The sequence below is a fragment of the Ictidomys tridecemlineatus genome, chromosome 4 (genome assembly GCF_052094955.1).
Source record: "Ictidomys tridecemlineatus isolate mIctTri1 chromosome 4, mIctTri1.hap1, whole genome shotgun sequence".
Taxonomy (NCBI): domain Eukaryota; kingdom Metazoa; phylum Chordata; class Mammalia; order Rodentia; family Sciuridae; genus Ictidomys; species Ictidomys tridecemlineatus.
The window spans coordinates 190,315,964-190,332,485 of NC_135480.1; the positions used below are offsets into that span (position 1 = coordinate 190,315,964).

The 16,522-nt window shown below is 42.3% G+C and overlaps 1 protein-coding gene across 7 annotated transcripts in view; it reads right to left on the reverse strand.

Annotated features, from left to right (window-relative positions):
* The window catches only part of Wdr31 (WD repeat domain 31), a 20,163-nt gene continuing 3,641 nt past the window's right edge, over positions 1 to 16,522 (reverse strand). For 3 of the 7 annotated variants that reach the window (XM_005329686.5, XM_021729354.3, XM_040286175.2), the window contains 9 exons: positions 13,156 to 13,299; positions 12,279 to 12,411; positions 10,306 to 10,380; positions 8,547 to 8,691; positions 8,355 to 8,455; positions 6,467 to 6,534; positions 5,463 to 5,604; positions 3,752 to 3,914; positions 1 to 1,923 (listed from right to left, as the gene is read on the reverse strand). In XM_005329686.5, coding sequence (XP_005329743.2) covers positions 1,763 to 1,923; positions 3,752 to 3,914; positions 5,463 to 5,604; positions 6,467 to 6,534; positions 8,355 to 8,455; positions 8,547 to 8,691; positions 10,306 to 10,380; positions 12,279 to 12,411; positions 13,156 to 13,271 — 1,104 coding nt within the window. In that variant the 5' untranslated portion in view covers positions 13,272 to 13,299 and the 3' untranslated portion in view covers positions 1 to 1,762. Of the gene's footprint in view, positions 1,924 to 3,751; positions 3,915 to 5,462; positions 5,605 to 6,428; positions 6,535 to 8,354; positions 8,456 to 8,546; positions 8,692 to 10,305; positions 10,381 to 12,278; positions 12,412 to 13,155; positions 13,300 to 16,522 lie in introns of all 7 variants that reach the window. The other 4 variants (XM_078047983.1, XM_005329687.5, XM_078047984.1 and 1 more) reach the window with 4 other exon arrangements.

A 16,522-nucleotide genomic window follows, 5' to 3' on the forward strand; every position in this document is an offset into this window, starting at 1 on the left:
TGAGTCTGCTTATCAGAGTTTATTCAGTTAATAAAAATTCAGCAAGTTATCCCTTAAAGGCATCTGATATTTTTGAATAATTATTACACTTGAGATAAAAGATAAAAATTATACAGTGGCTTAAAAACAGCATACTACAGGGACACAGACACATCAATGTTTATAGAAGCACAATTCACAGTCACTACATTGTGGAACCAACCTGATGCCCTTCAACAGATGGATTTAAAAAATGTGGCATATATACACAATGGAATATTACTCAGCAATAAAAGAGAATAAAATCATGGCATCTGCAGCTAAATGGATGGAGTTAGAAAAGATAATGCTAAGTGAAGTTAGCCAATCCCAAAAAACCAAATGCCAAATGTTTTCATTGTTATAAGGAAATGATTCATAGTGGGATAGGGAGGGGGAGCATGGGAGGAATAGATGAACTCTAGATAGGGCAGAGGGGTGGGAGGGAAAGGAGGGGGCATGGGGTAATTAATGATGGTGGAATGTGATGATCATTATTATCCAAAGTACATGTATGAAGACATGAATTGGTGTGAGTATACTATGTATACAACCAGAGATATGAAAAATTGAGCTCTATATATGTAATAAGAGTTGTAATGCATTCTGCTATCATATATAAATAAAAAAAAGAAAAGTGAAGCAGATAATGTCTTCAGATGTTATTGTGATGATTTTTCCCTTTTAAAAATTCTCTCCTTTCGGGGCTGGAGCTGTAGCTCAGTGGTAGAGCGCCTGCCTCGCATGTGTGAGGCACTGGGTTTGATCCTCAGCACCACATAAAGATATTAAATATATATTCATTTCTATATTATATATTTAACATTTATATAATATTTGTATATTTATAAATATTTTAATATAATTATATACACATTTTATAAATATGTATATACTTTATAAATATTATACTATATATGCATATATATACATATGTGTATGTATGTATGTGTATATATATGTATGAAATTTTATTTATATAAAATATTCAAATTACAAATATACTTTTTCAACCTTAATCTCTGTCCATTTTCTTATCCATGGAAATGAGCTAACTCTTATGATCTGGGTGATGTCCTTGTGCTGGTCAGCCTCTTGAAGCACTTCAGCAGCGCTGGTCTAGGAAGGCACATGCAAGGGCAGGGGTTTACCACCTCCCCTGCTCTGGGTAGAAGCCGAGGCTTTGGCTTTCCCCCCCAGCTTTGATCCTTCGGTGCTGAGGAGCGATGCCCAGAGCTTAAACTATGTAGACGATCCATATCCTCTATGGGCCAAGCTACTTTCCCATCTCAATTATTTTCTGAGGCAACTAAAGCAGATTCTATTCCTGTTGCCTTTTATTTCTTCTTATCTATCTATCTATTTATTTATTTTTGTGGAGAGACGGATGGAATCAAGCTCCATGCTTCTTCTCACAGTCACAGGTCCATCACTCCTATATCTTTAGATCATCATTTTGAATAAACATTTTTTTTTCCCTGAAGAGTCGTCCCAAATGCTCACTAAAACACTGCATTTGGGCTTAACTTAGATTGTAAACTTTATGTTTAGTCCGTGTTTCTAAATTTCATACCTGATTTTGAACCACTGAACTTAAATTGACTTCTAACACTGATATACCTTCTAAGTAAACCTAAGTAAAGAACACCAGCCCTATATTCCACCTGCCCCAAGATAAAACATGGAAAAACAAAGCCACACAGAGGGCCATGGTTTGATATTGTTTGGTGAATGTCTCTCGGCTTCAGAATGCTGCCACTTCCTCCAGTTCCAGCCCTCGGCTGTGGTCCACTCTGAGTAGGTGAATTCCTCTGTTGAAACTTGCACATAATAAGGAGATGGGATCACCAACAGCCAGGGAAGTTAAGGGTCCAGATCCATCCAGAGACAAGGTGAAAAGGCAGGCTGAGGGGAAGGGGATATCCACAGTTTAGGCCAGAGTGCAATGAAGTCACACATGCTTAATGACAGAATGAATTTGAGAAATGCATCATTAGACAATTTTATTGTTATGCAAATATCACAGAGTGTACTAAGCAAACTTAGGTGGTACAGCCTACTACACACTGAGGCCATGTGAAATACGCCAGTGTTTATGTGGTCTGAGGTTGACTGAAACGTCATTATGCAGTGAGTGACTGCATCAATGCACCAGGTCCTCCTGAGAAATTCAAGGGAATAAAGCATGTGCTGGACCATCTAATGCACAAGCATCTAACACACAAGGCCCCACTTGCTTCATGGGAAGGTGCACCAGCAGGTAAGGCAGAACTTGGGTCAATGTCATGAATTCAACTGCACAGAAAGGGGCCCAGGCCAAACAAGATTGATGCCACCAAGAAGTGTGTGCAAACAATTGGGGCCTTACCTACTCAGAGACCAAGGCAGAGCAGGGACAGGGAAAACAGACAAGGACACATCTGTAGCTGTTGGCTCCCTTCAAGATAGAAGAGAATGGGGACCTGCAGGCAATCTTTGGGGGTGTCCAGCTGACTCAGTCTTCTTCCATCTGCATCTCAAAGGCCACTCTTCTAAGAACTTCAGGTACACACCCAGTGGACAGGGCATCAGTGCCATCCATTCAGGTCAACACTATCAGGCCCTCACTTCCCTGGTCTTAGGTTCATGATTACTAAACCAAAAACTTATGCTTGCCTACCACCCATGACTGCTACACCTGGACAGCTGGGAAAGGGCACTCCAGGTAAGGGGACAACAGGCCTGTCTGTACTAAGGCTTGTGGCCCCAGCTGTTTGCCATTAGACATGGTCCCAACTCTTTTGAGAGGGTACCCTTTCTCCCCCTGGGGGAACTGAGTTTCTGGAGGACTTCTGTTGGAAGGACGTGGATTGAAGTTCTCTAAATAACGCATTCTTATCCTTACAGAGAGGTTGACCTGCCTAGGGCGGAGCAACACAGGAGCAGCAGGGTGCTGGGCAGCCAGCTTTCTGGTTTCCAACACTTATTCATAGCACTTGCCCCCATCATGACCAGCTTTCACGCTATCAAAGGTTTAAAAACTAGCTCACAAAATTGCTGAATATCTCAAAGACAGCCTCAGCAACTTAGTGAGGCCCTGTCTCACTATAAAAATAAAAAAGGCTGGGGATATGGCTCAGTGGTTTAGTACCCCTGGGTTCAAACCCCAGTGCCAAAAAAAAAAAAAAAAAAAAAAAAAAAAAAAGATCACCGAGTGTCTAACAATTGACCAGTAGGAGCCAGCTCCAGCATGTCCAGGACTGTGGGGAGCCACGATCCACAGACACCTTTTCTCTGGTGCTTTGAAATGTCATAGCCTTACTATGGTCTAGTAAGGCTAGAGTCCAAATGAAACAAATCTTTCTGAGTCTATTCTTACTGTCCCTGAATCCCACCAAGCTCTTGATTTAGTCCTTGAAAAAGGAATTCAAATATGGCAATTCTTGGTCCCTTTTCCAGACATCTTGAGCATCACCAGTTAAAACTTGATGAGAAACTTCAGGGAAAAAGAACATAAGAGCCAAATAGATTTTGTTTGGGTTCTCAGGAATGACTCTATGAATCACGGGATACATGGTGATAGTTTCTATCCAGAGGTCAACCAGAGAGAGACTAGCATCTAGGTGTTATCTCTTAACCACTTAGGGAAATAGACGGTGGCAGGAGATGGCTGGCTTTGAACATGATGACCAATGGGAAGCAGGAGTTTTAGAATCCCATGTATCTTTGAGCAGCACTACAGCAGTCTCCTTACCTCCAGTATCTTGGTTCCATATCTTCACCTTGGAATCATGGGATGAGGTAGCAATCGCAGGCACCAAGGCCAATGTTCTTGGTAGAAAAACACAGGATGCAACTGTCTGGAAATGCCCCTTATACTCACGTATTCTGCTTCTTGTCTGCCTTAGGTCCCACAACTGCAAAGTAAATTTTTATGGACCAGCTTGTACACACACATTCCCCAGCTTCACATGCACTTCATTCACTACTATCCATCTTCCCAGCCGCCCACGATCCTCCTGTGTCCTCCAATTACCTGCTCCTGTAGCTACATGAACTTCTTCTTTCAACCATCATACCCACCCACCCATCCACCCACCAGGTTATTTTGCAACAACAATGTCCCAAACAACACTGGTTAAGAATGTGCCAGAAGTGCTGTTGCCTTTTTCATGAGTTGTAAAAGCTCCCAGGCCTGCAGTGTAAAGGAACAGTATGGAATTTCTTGTTTTTCATGACAACTCAAAAGCTGCCTTTTACCAGCTTTTTGGCATTTGTGGGTCTTGTGTGACCCTGTAGTTAGGAACACCTTCTCATAAATACATGTAAGTACAAACATTCTAGGGTAATGCCTAGAGTCTATAATAAGGGAAGTGACAGTCCCACCAGTTCCACTCATTGGTACAGATCAGGTCAAACCTGGAGAGTAACATTCGGGGAGGAGAGCAAACTGAACTGTGTCCAAAAACAATGAAGTCACTGGAAACCATGCCATACATTAGCCTGGAGATGAAATCCTGCATCCAAAGGATTGGATTTGCCATTTAGCAGGGGTGTGATTATGTGCAAGAGATTTCAGCTGGCCAGGCCTCTATTCCCTCATCAGTACCTAAGTCATAGGGTTGTTTTAAGGATTAAAGAAGATAGTGCAAGTGATAACGATACTCTATAATGATGAATCTAAGATACTCTGGAGGAGTCTAGACAATCTATCCTGAAATTAATTGCATGGAAGGCACATGGATAGGGATAGAGTGGGCTCTAGACTAACCCAGGAGCTCCACATTCCCTAAAGAGCTCAAACTTCCTTTACTAAGGCTGATGGTTTATCTTCAGAGGACTGTAGTATACATATGGTTCATTAGAGACCCAGCACAATGGGAATACATCTGGCTCTTCAGTTGACCTTCCCCATATACTCTGCTGGGAGTAGTGACATTAGCTCCTCTCAATCTTGACTGCTATCCTATTCCTCTTGTCTAATAACAATGTAGAGAGGCTTAGGGTAATGGATATTTCTTAAAAGAAGCATCTGGACTGTAAAGAATTACCCACAGTTACACCTAAAATAGACCTGAGCCAATAGCACAGCAGAGAGAGAGGGGGGGGGAGGGGGGAGAGGGAGAGGGAGAGGGAGAGGGAGAGTTCATTATGGACCCAGCACAATGGGAATATATCTGGCTCTTCAGTTGACCTTCCCCATATACTCTGCTTGGAGTAGTGACATTAGCTCCTCTCAATCTTGACTGATATCCTGTTCCTCTTGTCTACTGCCAATTTATAGAAGCTTAGGTTAATGGATATTTCTTATAAGAAGCATCTGGACTGTAAAGAATCACCCACAGTTACACCTAAAATAGGCCTGAGCCAATAGCAGAGCCTGTTACTCCAGCTAAAGTCATGAAGCCAGAGGAAGTAATTTGCTCCTCAGTAACCAGGCCCCTGGACCCCACACAGTCTCTTACTGTGGCTTCACAGCCTTCGCCTCCAAAACCGTTGCTGCAGGAGATGCACTTGTGACCATCCATGCTGACCTCACAGTAGGTCTGAATGTGTTGCTTTGTGGGAAACATGTGAGCCACCTGTAGCCCCCGACTGTCCCATAGTCTGAAAGAAATTAAAGCAGGAAATGAGTTTACAGTAAATGTGCCTGAAACAGACCTGTAATATCTCACTCACATAGAGTCTTGGCTCCTTGCTACGGAGGTCAGTCAGAATGTAATACCATGATTTACCTGAATATAGCCGCCTGAATTGGGCTATCTCTAGGATGCTAAAGTTGACAAGAAGTAACCAAACTGAGTGACACCTGAGTTTTCTATTTTGAGATCCATTAGTAAGAATTTATACCACATTTAATTGTACAAGTCAATTTGTTAATTTGGTCCTTCAGGACACTGCTTTAGACAAGAGACTATTTCTATGCCTATGATTTTAATTTTTTAAAAGATACTTTTTATGATCTAGAGCGCAGTCTTCATTTCAGAACAGATAAACAGATTCAGAAGCCCTGACCCTAGAGTTCACAGGAGAGTGTTTTGTTTTTCTTCGTCTCATTTTTATCACTTTATCTCATTTTTAACCATTTTCTAAATAAAATCTCTTTTGAGAACCAAAGTTTCTAGTCATGCACTCCACTCTACGCACTACTGACTTCATTTGAATCCCTTGATGTAGTTCCTGACTGACTCCCTAAGAAGGTTTTCAAATGAATGCTGGTAACAGAGAACCCTGGAGCCATGCAGGGGTGGCAAGTGGAGCCAGGGAGGCTGAGTGGCCTATCCTAGGGTTAACCTGAACCCACTCACATAGTGGGAGCTGGATGGTCGGCTGCACCAGCATGGGGCAGACAGGTGGGAGTCCCAGGAAAGGGCAGAGCAGAGGGGAGAAGCAGAGTGGAGCAAAGTGATGTAGGCAGGGGAGCCACAAACCTTCACCAGAAACACCTTCACTCCACTCAGAGGCCCACCTGATGGTTTTATCTTCAGAGGACTGCAGGATATATGGTTCACTGGGGACCCAGCACAGGTGAGTGACCTGGAAAAAGGAAAACTTTCAACACTTCTCCATACCAAGTCATTCTTTTGCTGTGATTCCTGTACATGGCGCTAAAGAGCATCTCTGTACCTCTTCTCAGGAATTCCAAACTAGTAAGTTTGATTTAAAGGGATTTAATGTCTTGCAGACACTTTTCAGCCAGCTCTGGCTGCATCTCCTTGGTTATCAGCAGCAATGGTGGCAGTTGGGGCAGCTATGAACCAGAAGCTTGCAGGCACCCTAAGAGCACCTGAAAGCCAGTCAAGTGGCAGGGACCTGTTGGCAGTGACAGCCAGGAGAGCAGGCCCTGTTCTGAGGTGGGACCAGGGAAACTCTGATCTACTACCTCAAAGAGTTCAGAAGAGTGACCATTGTCCTTTTTATCCCTGCAGTTCCCCTCAGGGCAGGATGGAACAGTTATCAAAAAACAAGGAAACGGGATTTTTGTTTCTTCAGTACAGCAAACGTCCACAGACACAGAGTATCAGCAAGTTCACCCTCTATCGACAGCTGTCTTCAAAATCAGAGAAGATGAACTCTGACGACCACTAAAGAAGCATCTGCCACGTGGCAGGCATGATGACAGGTGTTTCACATACACAGGTTATCTCATTTCACCTTAACTAGCAACGTAATCCTCCTCATCTGATACATGAAGACACTGAGACTCTAAGAGCTTAAGTAACTTGGTGCTTGGTGTAGGACAGGCAGTAAGTGTTAAGTGTGGGGCTGGGGATGTGGCTCAAGTGGTAACACGCTTGCCTGGCATGCACGGGGCGCTGGGTTCATCCTCAGCACCACATAAAAATAAAATAAAGATGTTGTGTCCACCGAAAACTGAAAAATAAATATTAAAAAATTCTCTCTCTTTAAAAAAAAAAAAAAAAGTAAGTGGTAAGTGTGAAGCCAGGACTGGGATGTAGAAGGGGCAGAGTGCTTGCTAACATACTCAAGGCCCTGGATTAAAAAAAAAAAAATGAAGAACAAACTCACACAAATATTTGAAACCAGGTATGACTGACCCCAAAGGCCATGGAATTTATAGACCATGAAAATCTACCAGAAAACAACAGGTCTTCAAAAACACAGCAAAGCTGGGCACAGTGACGCATACGGTAAACCGAATGGCTCAGGAGGCTGAGGCAGGAGGATAACAAGTTCAAAGCCAGCCTCAGCAACTTAGTGAGTCCCTAAGAAACTTAGCGAGACCTTGTTTCAAAATAAAAAATAAAAAGGGCTGGGGATATGGCTCAGTGGGGAAGCCCCCCTGGATTCAATCTCCAGGGCCAGGAAAAAAACAAAAACAAAAACAGCAAATTACACAAGGAGAAAAAGGTGAGGCTTATTTCTTTGTTATTATGTTACACCAAGGAGAGCAGCCCCACACAGTACACCAGCTGTGAGTTCTTGGTAGACAGAACTGAGATCTGTCACTAATCATGTTCCTAGCAGTGTCCAGCCCACAGAAGAAATGGATTAGATATATGTTGAAGAGATAGATGAAGACATCATTTTAGACGTCAGCACACACTAGTGGGGCACTCTCTACCGCAGAAGGCTTGCCATCGTCCAGTTCAATGACCCGAGAGGTCAGCAGGGGCTGCCATCAGGACTAGGCTCTGAGGCCTGGCAGTGGGTCTCTGGATCTCTTTCCTGGGCCTTTTCTCTCTCTCTTTCCTTTTTGGTGTTGGAGCTGGAGCCCGGGGCCTCCCCACACTGCGCACCCGCTCTGCCAACAGAGCTCAGGCGCGAGCTTCCAGTGCCCTTCCCTGCCCGGGCCCCCTCTGCTACCTTGCCCTGCACCGAGTTGGGATTCATACCAGGTTCCTGGAGACCGAGGCTCTCTCCACACACCGTCCGGTCCCCACGTCCCACAGAAGCAGGGCGTTGTCCCGAGAGCCAGTGCACAGGTGGGACGCGTCTTTGGAAGCAAGGCGAGAAGTCACCCATGGGGCAGGACTTGCACAGGCCGGGAGAGCCCGAGGGCGCCGGGCAGAGCTGCTCCGCCTTACCTGGACTCACAGCCAAGCCGGTGACCGCCAGAGCGTGGCCGCACAGCTGCTGCCTGGGCTGGGAGGCCTCGTGCAAGTCCCACATCAGGACCCGCCTGTCCCGAGAGGCGCTGAAGAACTGGCCCGACCGGGGACTGCAGGCCACCTGCTCAGAGGAAACAGAACAGAAACCCGCCGCTGTGCCTCGGGACTGGATTTCAATGCAGGGGAAGGGTGGCTCCGCGCAGCCCCCCACTTTCAGTGAGCAATTCCTAAACGGGGGTCTGTGATGGGAAAGGTGGGAGGCTGCCTCCCACCTCTCTCCATGGTGTGCCGACTCTGTGTAAAGCAGACTCTCTCCCATCCTCCATGGGCAGCCGTTAAAACCTCACCTCTTCCCGGACCACCTCACCTCCACGGCCCTCCCCGCCGGCTTTGGGGGCTCCTGCAGAACATCCCCCGTGTGCTCCCGTGGGCACTGCTCAACAAGCGTGCAGTGCACCGCACCTCCACCCGTCTCGGCGTCCCCTTGTGTTTCTCCTACTTCATGTTGTAATGTCACGCATTTTATTTTGTTTCAGAGAGGGGTTTGAATCATATTTATTTTTAATCACATAAAGATCCATTTATTTCTACTTTACCAAGTGACCACGGAATTCTGTTTCAGAATTAATACTGGATCTTCTCATCTCTACTAAGATGATCAGAGAACCGTATTTATCAATTTCTTAATAACAAATCATTTCTGCATCCCTGGAATAAAGCTCAGTTACTCATGGTATGTGTTTTTCTAGGAAAGTTAAACTCTATTTGCTAATATTTCATTAAGATTTTTTTTCAATACTTGTAGCAGTCTACAAGTAGTGTACTCATGACCCATTTCCCCATTTTTTAATTTTTTTTTTTTAGTTGTAGTTGGACACAATACCTTTATTTTATTTTTACATGGTGCTGAGGATCAAACCCAGTGCCTCGCACTTGCTAGGTGAGCACTCTACTGCTGAGCCACAACCACAGCCCCCATCTTCCCATTCTTATTTAACACAAAACCTCTATATTTTTGGATATGGCAATGTACTCCTATCAATTAATATTTCCCAACTCACTTGAAGATACAGATAACCAATGAAATATAAGTAGAAGTGGGATTTATAGGAAACCCTTTAAAGGGGGCTGACAGATACAATCCTTTGTTCTTGCCCTTTCTTTCTTCCTGCTGCCTCAAGATCAGACATGATGAAGGGAGCTGCAGCAGTCATATTGTGAATAAGAGGTGATTTTGAAGATGGAAGCTAAGATCTTTTATTTTTTTATTTTTTGGAACTGGGGATTGAACCCAGGGGTGCTTAACCATTTTGCAACATCTGCAGCCCCTTTTGTATTTTACTTAGAGAAAGGGTCTCACTGAATTGGTTAGGGCCTTGCTAAGTTGCTGAGGCTGGCTTTGAACTGGTGATCCTCCTACCTGAAACTCCCGAGCCCTGGGATTACAGGCATGTGCCACAGCACCCATCAGAATTTTATTCTTTTTCAAGGTTGAATAATACTCCATTGTGCATATATTCCCACATTTTGTTCATCTGTGTGCCTTTTGGTGGCCATCTTGCATATTTCCACCTTTGTTTTGCTCTACTTTGCTTTGCCTGGAGTAGAACTTCACAATCAAATAAAGCCTGGGTATTTTTCCTTAGGACTAAACAATCACTCTTAATATCTAGAGCTACTAGATATTCCTTGATTCAGTTCCAGATTCCCTTCAGGATAATCATTTGACAATTACCTTGGTGATTTCACGTTCATGTCCTTTGAACCTCTTCACCACGTTTCCAGTTTTCCAATTATAGGCCACGACTGTCTGCAGAGAGTCATTAGAGCAGTTCAGTCACTCCATTTCCACGTTACTTCCTCCCTCTCCTAGCCTCTCTAAGGGGACTGGCTTCAAGCCCTAGAGTTTTATTTTGTGCCCTTCCTTATGTGCCCTGCTTTGAATTTCTTTTGTTTCCTCTCGATCATTCCCCTGTGTCTGTCCAAACAGGGCCACTCCTCTAAACCTTACTATGGTTCAGGAAAACATTCCCCAAGAAACATGGATTCACCTTGAGATTCTGGCTGTATATTCTGAAGAATTCTGCCTGGGATTAGATTATTTTTTCCCTATTATATTGCACGTTCTTTCTTTTTTATTAATTTATTTACTTATATGTGATATTGATAATAAAGCTCAGTGCCTCACACATGCTAGGCAAGTACTCTTCCACTGAGCTATGACCCTAACCCTGTACTTTCTTAAAGTATCTTTTTAAAAAATTTTTAAAAATAACTATTTTTTAAAATTTATTTTTATGTGATGCTGAGGATCAAATCTAGTGCCTCACATGTGCCAGGCATGCACTCTGTCACTGAACTACAACCTTAGCCCTTAGAGTATCTTTTTAAAATTCACCATTTCTAACTGTACAGTTCAGTACTGTTGAATATATTCACAGTATTATAAAACAGACTACATTTTTTAATTTTAAAAACCCGCATTCATAATACCATCTTCCAAAGAGAACTGTTGTTAAAATTCGTTTGCACCCTGTTTCCAGGTGTACACATTAATATAATACCATAAGCATTCCTCTCCCCAAACAGGACCTTAAAATTTTCTGAGTCTCCACGGCTCATTGCTAAAGAGCAAAGAGCATGTGCTGTCGTGGGCCCAGCCCCCTCTGCACCTGACCTAATTAAACACCAGTTTCCTAATCTGCAAAATGGAGAGGATAATCCTCACCCTGTTTAACCCTAACAGATACAAGGGAGGGTCATATAAATGAAATTTCTTGCATTTAAGATGATACAGATTTTAAAACAAAATGCTCTTGAGTGTTAAAATATTGAGATACATCCTGATTTCAGAGGGGCAAATTTGAAAACAAGTGTATGTTAAAACCAGTGAAATACAGTAAGCAAATGAAATTGGAAGATTTGAAAAGGCTATTGACAGTGAGAGACATTATTTACTGCAAAAAGCAGCAGCATTTTTGCTACTCCTAGCAGTGAGTATGAGGACACAACCAATATGAAGGAGAGGAAGCACTTGAATTCAAAATGACGACGGGAGAAAAGAGAAAAACATACAAGGAAAGAATAGATGCACCCACAAGAGAACAAAGTATGATGTTCTTTTTTGCTGACAACTTCTGTTTCTGCTGTAAACATGTATGGGCTGGAACAGTAACACCTGCCACTTATAGAAGTCATGCAGGTGGTCATGTCGGGCAGAGTGTTAAGGATCTTACTTATGATCTCTCATTTACTCCTCAAAATCATCCAGTGAGGTTGATATTATCTACACTTATCAGATGAGGAAACTGAAGCTCATAAAAGTTAGACTTACCTAAAGTAATAGAAGCAAAGCAGGGATTTACACCCAATCGTTTTTTGGGGGCACCAGATCCCAGGGGAGCTTAACATTTGAGCCATATGCCCAGCCTTTTCAAATTTTTTTTTTATTTTAACACAGGGTCTCACTGCTAAGTTGCTTAAGACCTTGATAAATTGCTGAGGCTGGCCTCAAACTTGCAATCCTCCGCCTCAACCTCCCAAGTCATTGGGGTTGCAGGTGTGTGTAAACCCAGCCCTTCTACCTTTAAGCCCATACAGTTACACTAATAGCCTGGCTGCCAGAAATGAAGTGAAAACCTAGATTTTCTGAGTATCTTCCCTCTCCTGAAAATGAGTTGTCTTCCTTGGAAATGCTGCAGACCTCACCTTATCTTTTCCTCCAGAGACACAAAGGTCTGAGTTCAGAGCAGCAACGGCAGAGACAGCGTCCACATGAGCGGGGCTATACTCTTGAGAAGCTTTAGTTTGAATTCTCTCTTCCATGATTCCGTCAGGCCTGCTAAAGAGAGGTGGAAAATGAGAGGCCTAATGCTGGGATGGACAGGGGAGCAGCGGTGCAGGCGACAGTAGCAAGTCAGGTGGGCTGAGGGGATGGATAAAGGGAAAGAAGTAGAGAAAGGAAACACTGACACTGCCTCCCTGTGAATTCTGACAATGCTCAGAATGACTCAATGATTGAAATCTGATAAAGGAATCCTAAGACAGGAGTCTGCTCACACTAGCCACAAATCCCAAAGGCTATTCTGCACCACCACCCCCGTTAATGGGTGCAGATATTAGCTAATAAACTATTTCTTAGCTAAAAGAAAACAGACCAAACAGTTCAGGGAAGGTCATTAACTTTGTTACCTTTTTTTTTTTCTTCTTTCTTTTTCATTTTGTCCCCAAATAAATACGGATGGATGTTGTATTTTCTGAACTCTTTATTTTAATGTTCTCATATGTTCTCATTGTTAAAGGATGATTATTAAGCTTGTTGTTTTATTGGGGGTAACCTTGTTCTCTTTCTTGAGTTTAATGGAGGCATGATAAAGTTAAGGACCCCAAGTCAGCCACAGTGGTATATGCTTGGAATCCCAGCGATCAAGGAGGCTGAAGCAAGAGATTCGCAATTCAAGAGTAGCCTCGGCAACTTAGTGAGATCCTGTCTCAGCTGTAGAGCACTTGTCTAGTGTGTGTGAGAACCTGGGTTCAATACTCAGAACTGCCCAAAATAAAAGAACCCTAGGGAAGACTGCTGTACCTGTATTTGTAACTGCTGTGTTTGAGTTTGCTCTGCAGTTTCCCCATTATGGCACAGAGCCCACACGAAACCTGAGAAAGAGGAGTGTGTTTCAGGTGGCATCTGAGTAGTAGCATCCCTTGTGGTTGATGGAAGTTGTGTTTCCTGTTTAGTAAAAAGAAGAATGTGTACTGTAAATTTTGTTAGGCACAACAATGGTAGAATGGTTATGTGAAATTATTTTAAAACAAAAAAGACTAATTGAATGCATGTGCTTTTCTTCTTTTTCCTGCTTTACTTTGAAGGGATTACAGGTGCCAATAAACCATCAGCAGAGAAACAAAAACAAAACTAACTTTTAAAAACACTCAAGAATTATGTTTAAACTGATTTAAATATTATGCAATGTATACATGTATTGCAACATTACATGGTACTCCATTAACATGTACAATTTTTGTTTTCATGCATTAGTTTTAAAAAAAACATTAAGAATTTCCTCAACAGTTAAACATAAAATTGCCCTATGATTCAGCAATTCCAATCCAAAAGAATTAAAAACTGGTGTTCACACAAAAATTGGTACCCAATGCTCATGGCTGTAATACTGTTCACTATAGCCAAAAGGTAACAAAATTCATCAATGGGATGAGTGGATAAACAAAATGTGGTCTACCCATATAATGAAATATTATTCAGACACAGAAAGGAATGAAGCACTGACACATGCTACAGCAAAAAACCTTAAAAGTATCATGCAAAGTATGATTCCACTTACGTGAAGTATGCACAGTTGGCAAATTACAGCAACAGAAAGCAGATTAGTGGCTGCCAAGAGTTGAGACAAGGAGGGAACAATAGGTCTGGTATCCTTTGGGGGTGATGAGAATGTTGTGGAACTAGATCATAGTAATGGTCGCACAACACTGTCTGGGTACTAAATGTCACTAATGGTAAATTTTATGTTATGTACACTCTATCACAATAAGATAAATACTAAGCATGTAATTGAAAAAAAATTTAAATCCATATTAGTGAAGCTTCTTGGAAGAGCTTTGGACATTCTAAAAAGTTATGACCCTTCTTATGCTGAACTATTTTTAAATAATTTCACTGTGGTACTTAAATCAGCATAAAAGATCATGAAATTATTCTGTAATGAGATGCTAAAGATGATGACACTGAGATAATATAGATAATGACCTAGACCAGCAGTTCTCCAAGTGTGATCTGGGGACCAGGGGGGATTTCTGGTTCTTTAAGGAGTCCGGGGTCCTCCTTTCTCCAGCTGTCTCTCTGTGTGAGGCATGATTTTCCTTTCATACTTTAACCTAAACAATATATTGCAATAGACTGAGTGCAGAAGCAGATACAAGAATCTAGTTGTCTTTGTTTAAGCCAAATAATAAAGAGACTTCAAAGAATTTATAACAATACCATTCTTTCTTACTAAATTTTTTGGGAAAGCTTATTTTCATGAAATTATATTATTCATCTTAACGAGTAATAGGTTTTTTATTGTTAGAGTTTTGTTTTTGTTTTGTGGGGCTGAGGAATCACACCTGACATGCTAGACAAGTATTTTAATTTGAAATTTATCAGTTTTCATATCAATAAGAGGTTGGACAAGCAAGAACCTGAACCCAAACTATAACTTACATAAATAAAACTTGTTTGTGGTCCTTGATGATTTTTAAGAGCATAAAGAGGCTGGGCATGGTGGTGCATGCCTGTAATCCCAGCAGCTCAGGAGGCTGAGGCAGGAGAGTCACAAGTTCAAAGCCAGCCTCAGCATCGAGAGAAGTCCCAAAGCAACTCAGCGAGACCTCGTCTCTAAATAAAATATTTTAAAAAGCTGGGGACATGGCTCAATGGTTAAGCAAAACTGGGTTCAATCCCTGGTACCAAATAAATAAACAAATAAAATTTAAAAATCTAAAAAAAGAGTATTAAGGAGACTTGATGACAAAAGTTTGAGAACAGCTGATCTAGAAATTGAATCATGTTAGTATAGGATGACCTGTATTAGTCATAAAGACTAAAAGCAGTAATTGTTTTCCAGATTTATTTACATTTTTCCCATCAACTAACAAGGCCAGAACTAAAAAGAAAAAAAAGTAAATTATGCAATCAAAGATGCCCATCCAGTCCTTCACTCAAGAAATACTCTGTAAGCACCTAATTTACTGCATGCTGGTGAATCAGAGGAGGGAGAGAGGGATGGGCGGGGAGGGAGATAGAGAGGGGGAGAGAGAGAGAAAGCCAAAGATGTGACCAGCAAGAACATTCACTGGGACTGAAGAACCCTGACTTGGGGCTAATTTCAGCTGCTTCAGGTCCCATGTCCTCTATAACTATCTGTCCCCTGAGATACCGGAAGGCTAAGGCAAGTAAATGGGGCAGTGAGAATGCCCTGCCGGTTTCTTCTGGGGTTCTGCTTGCAGAATAAGAGATGAGTTTCCTATGGGCACCAGCAGCCTACTCTAGGAAGAACAGGCTGCATGGAGCATCTAAAAGTCACCAAGTTAAGAATTCTCATTCACACCATTACCTTAAAAACTGGAGTTTTCCAGAAGAACTTCAGCCTACATTTTGAGGAACTGTCAGAACTGATCTCTTGAGAAGAACAGGTAACTAGTTCAGAAGGTAACTAGATACTAGCAATGCAGTGGTAAGAACACTGTGTGTGGCATCAAGAGCCCTGGGCTCTGGCCCAACTCTCTCTCATCTCATGTGTCCTTCAGTGGCTGCAGTTCTCACTTTGTGCCTTATCCTCCTCATTTAAAAAATCAGGACACTAGACTAAATGATTTTTAGTAGACTACGAGCTCCATAAGAAGGAGGACTCTGCTGGGCGGTGGCACATGCCTATAATCCCAGCAACTCAGGAGGCTAAGGCAGGAGGATCACGAGTTCAAAGTCAGCCTCAGCAACTTAGTGAGGCCCTAAGCACTCAGTGAGATTCTGCCTCTAAATTTAAAAAAAAAAAAAAAAGGCTGGAGATGTGGTTCCATGGCTAAGCATCCCTGGGTTCAACTCCCAGTACCAAAAAAAAAAAAAAAAAAGAAGGGCTCTGATTATTCATCTCTGTATCCCATGAGGCTCACCAATACAACAAAAATAATTGTTGCGAAGTAGTGAATCTACACAGTCCCCTCAAGTTCAGATATTCTAGGATTCTATATGATAGATCACAAGATGTGATTAAAAAAAATTCAGAATAGTTTCCCAAAAGCTTGGAATGTTGTATTGCTCATAGACAGAGGGTGCAGGGCTTCCTATCTGCCAGTCTAACCCATTTTTCGACATTATCATCCAACTAAAAAGATGTGCCACCCATAGATCTAGGTCATGGGAAATTGCAGGTGCTATAAATGGACTGGCTGTG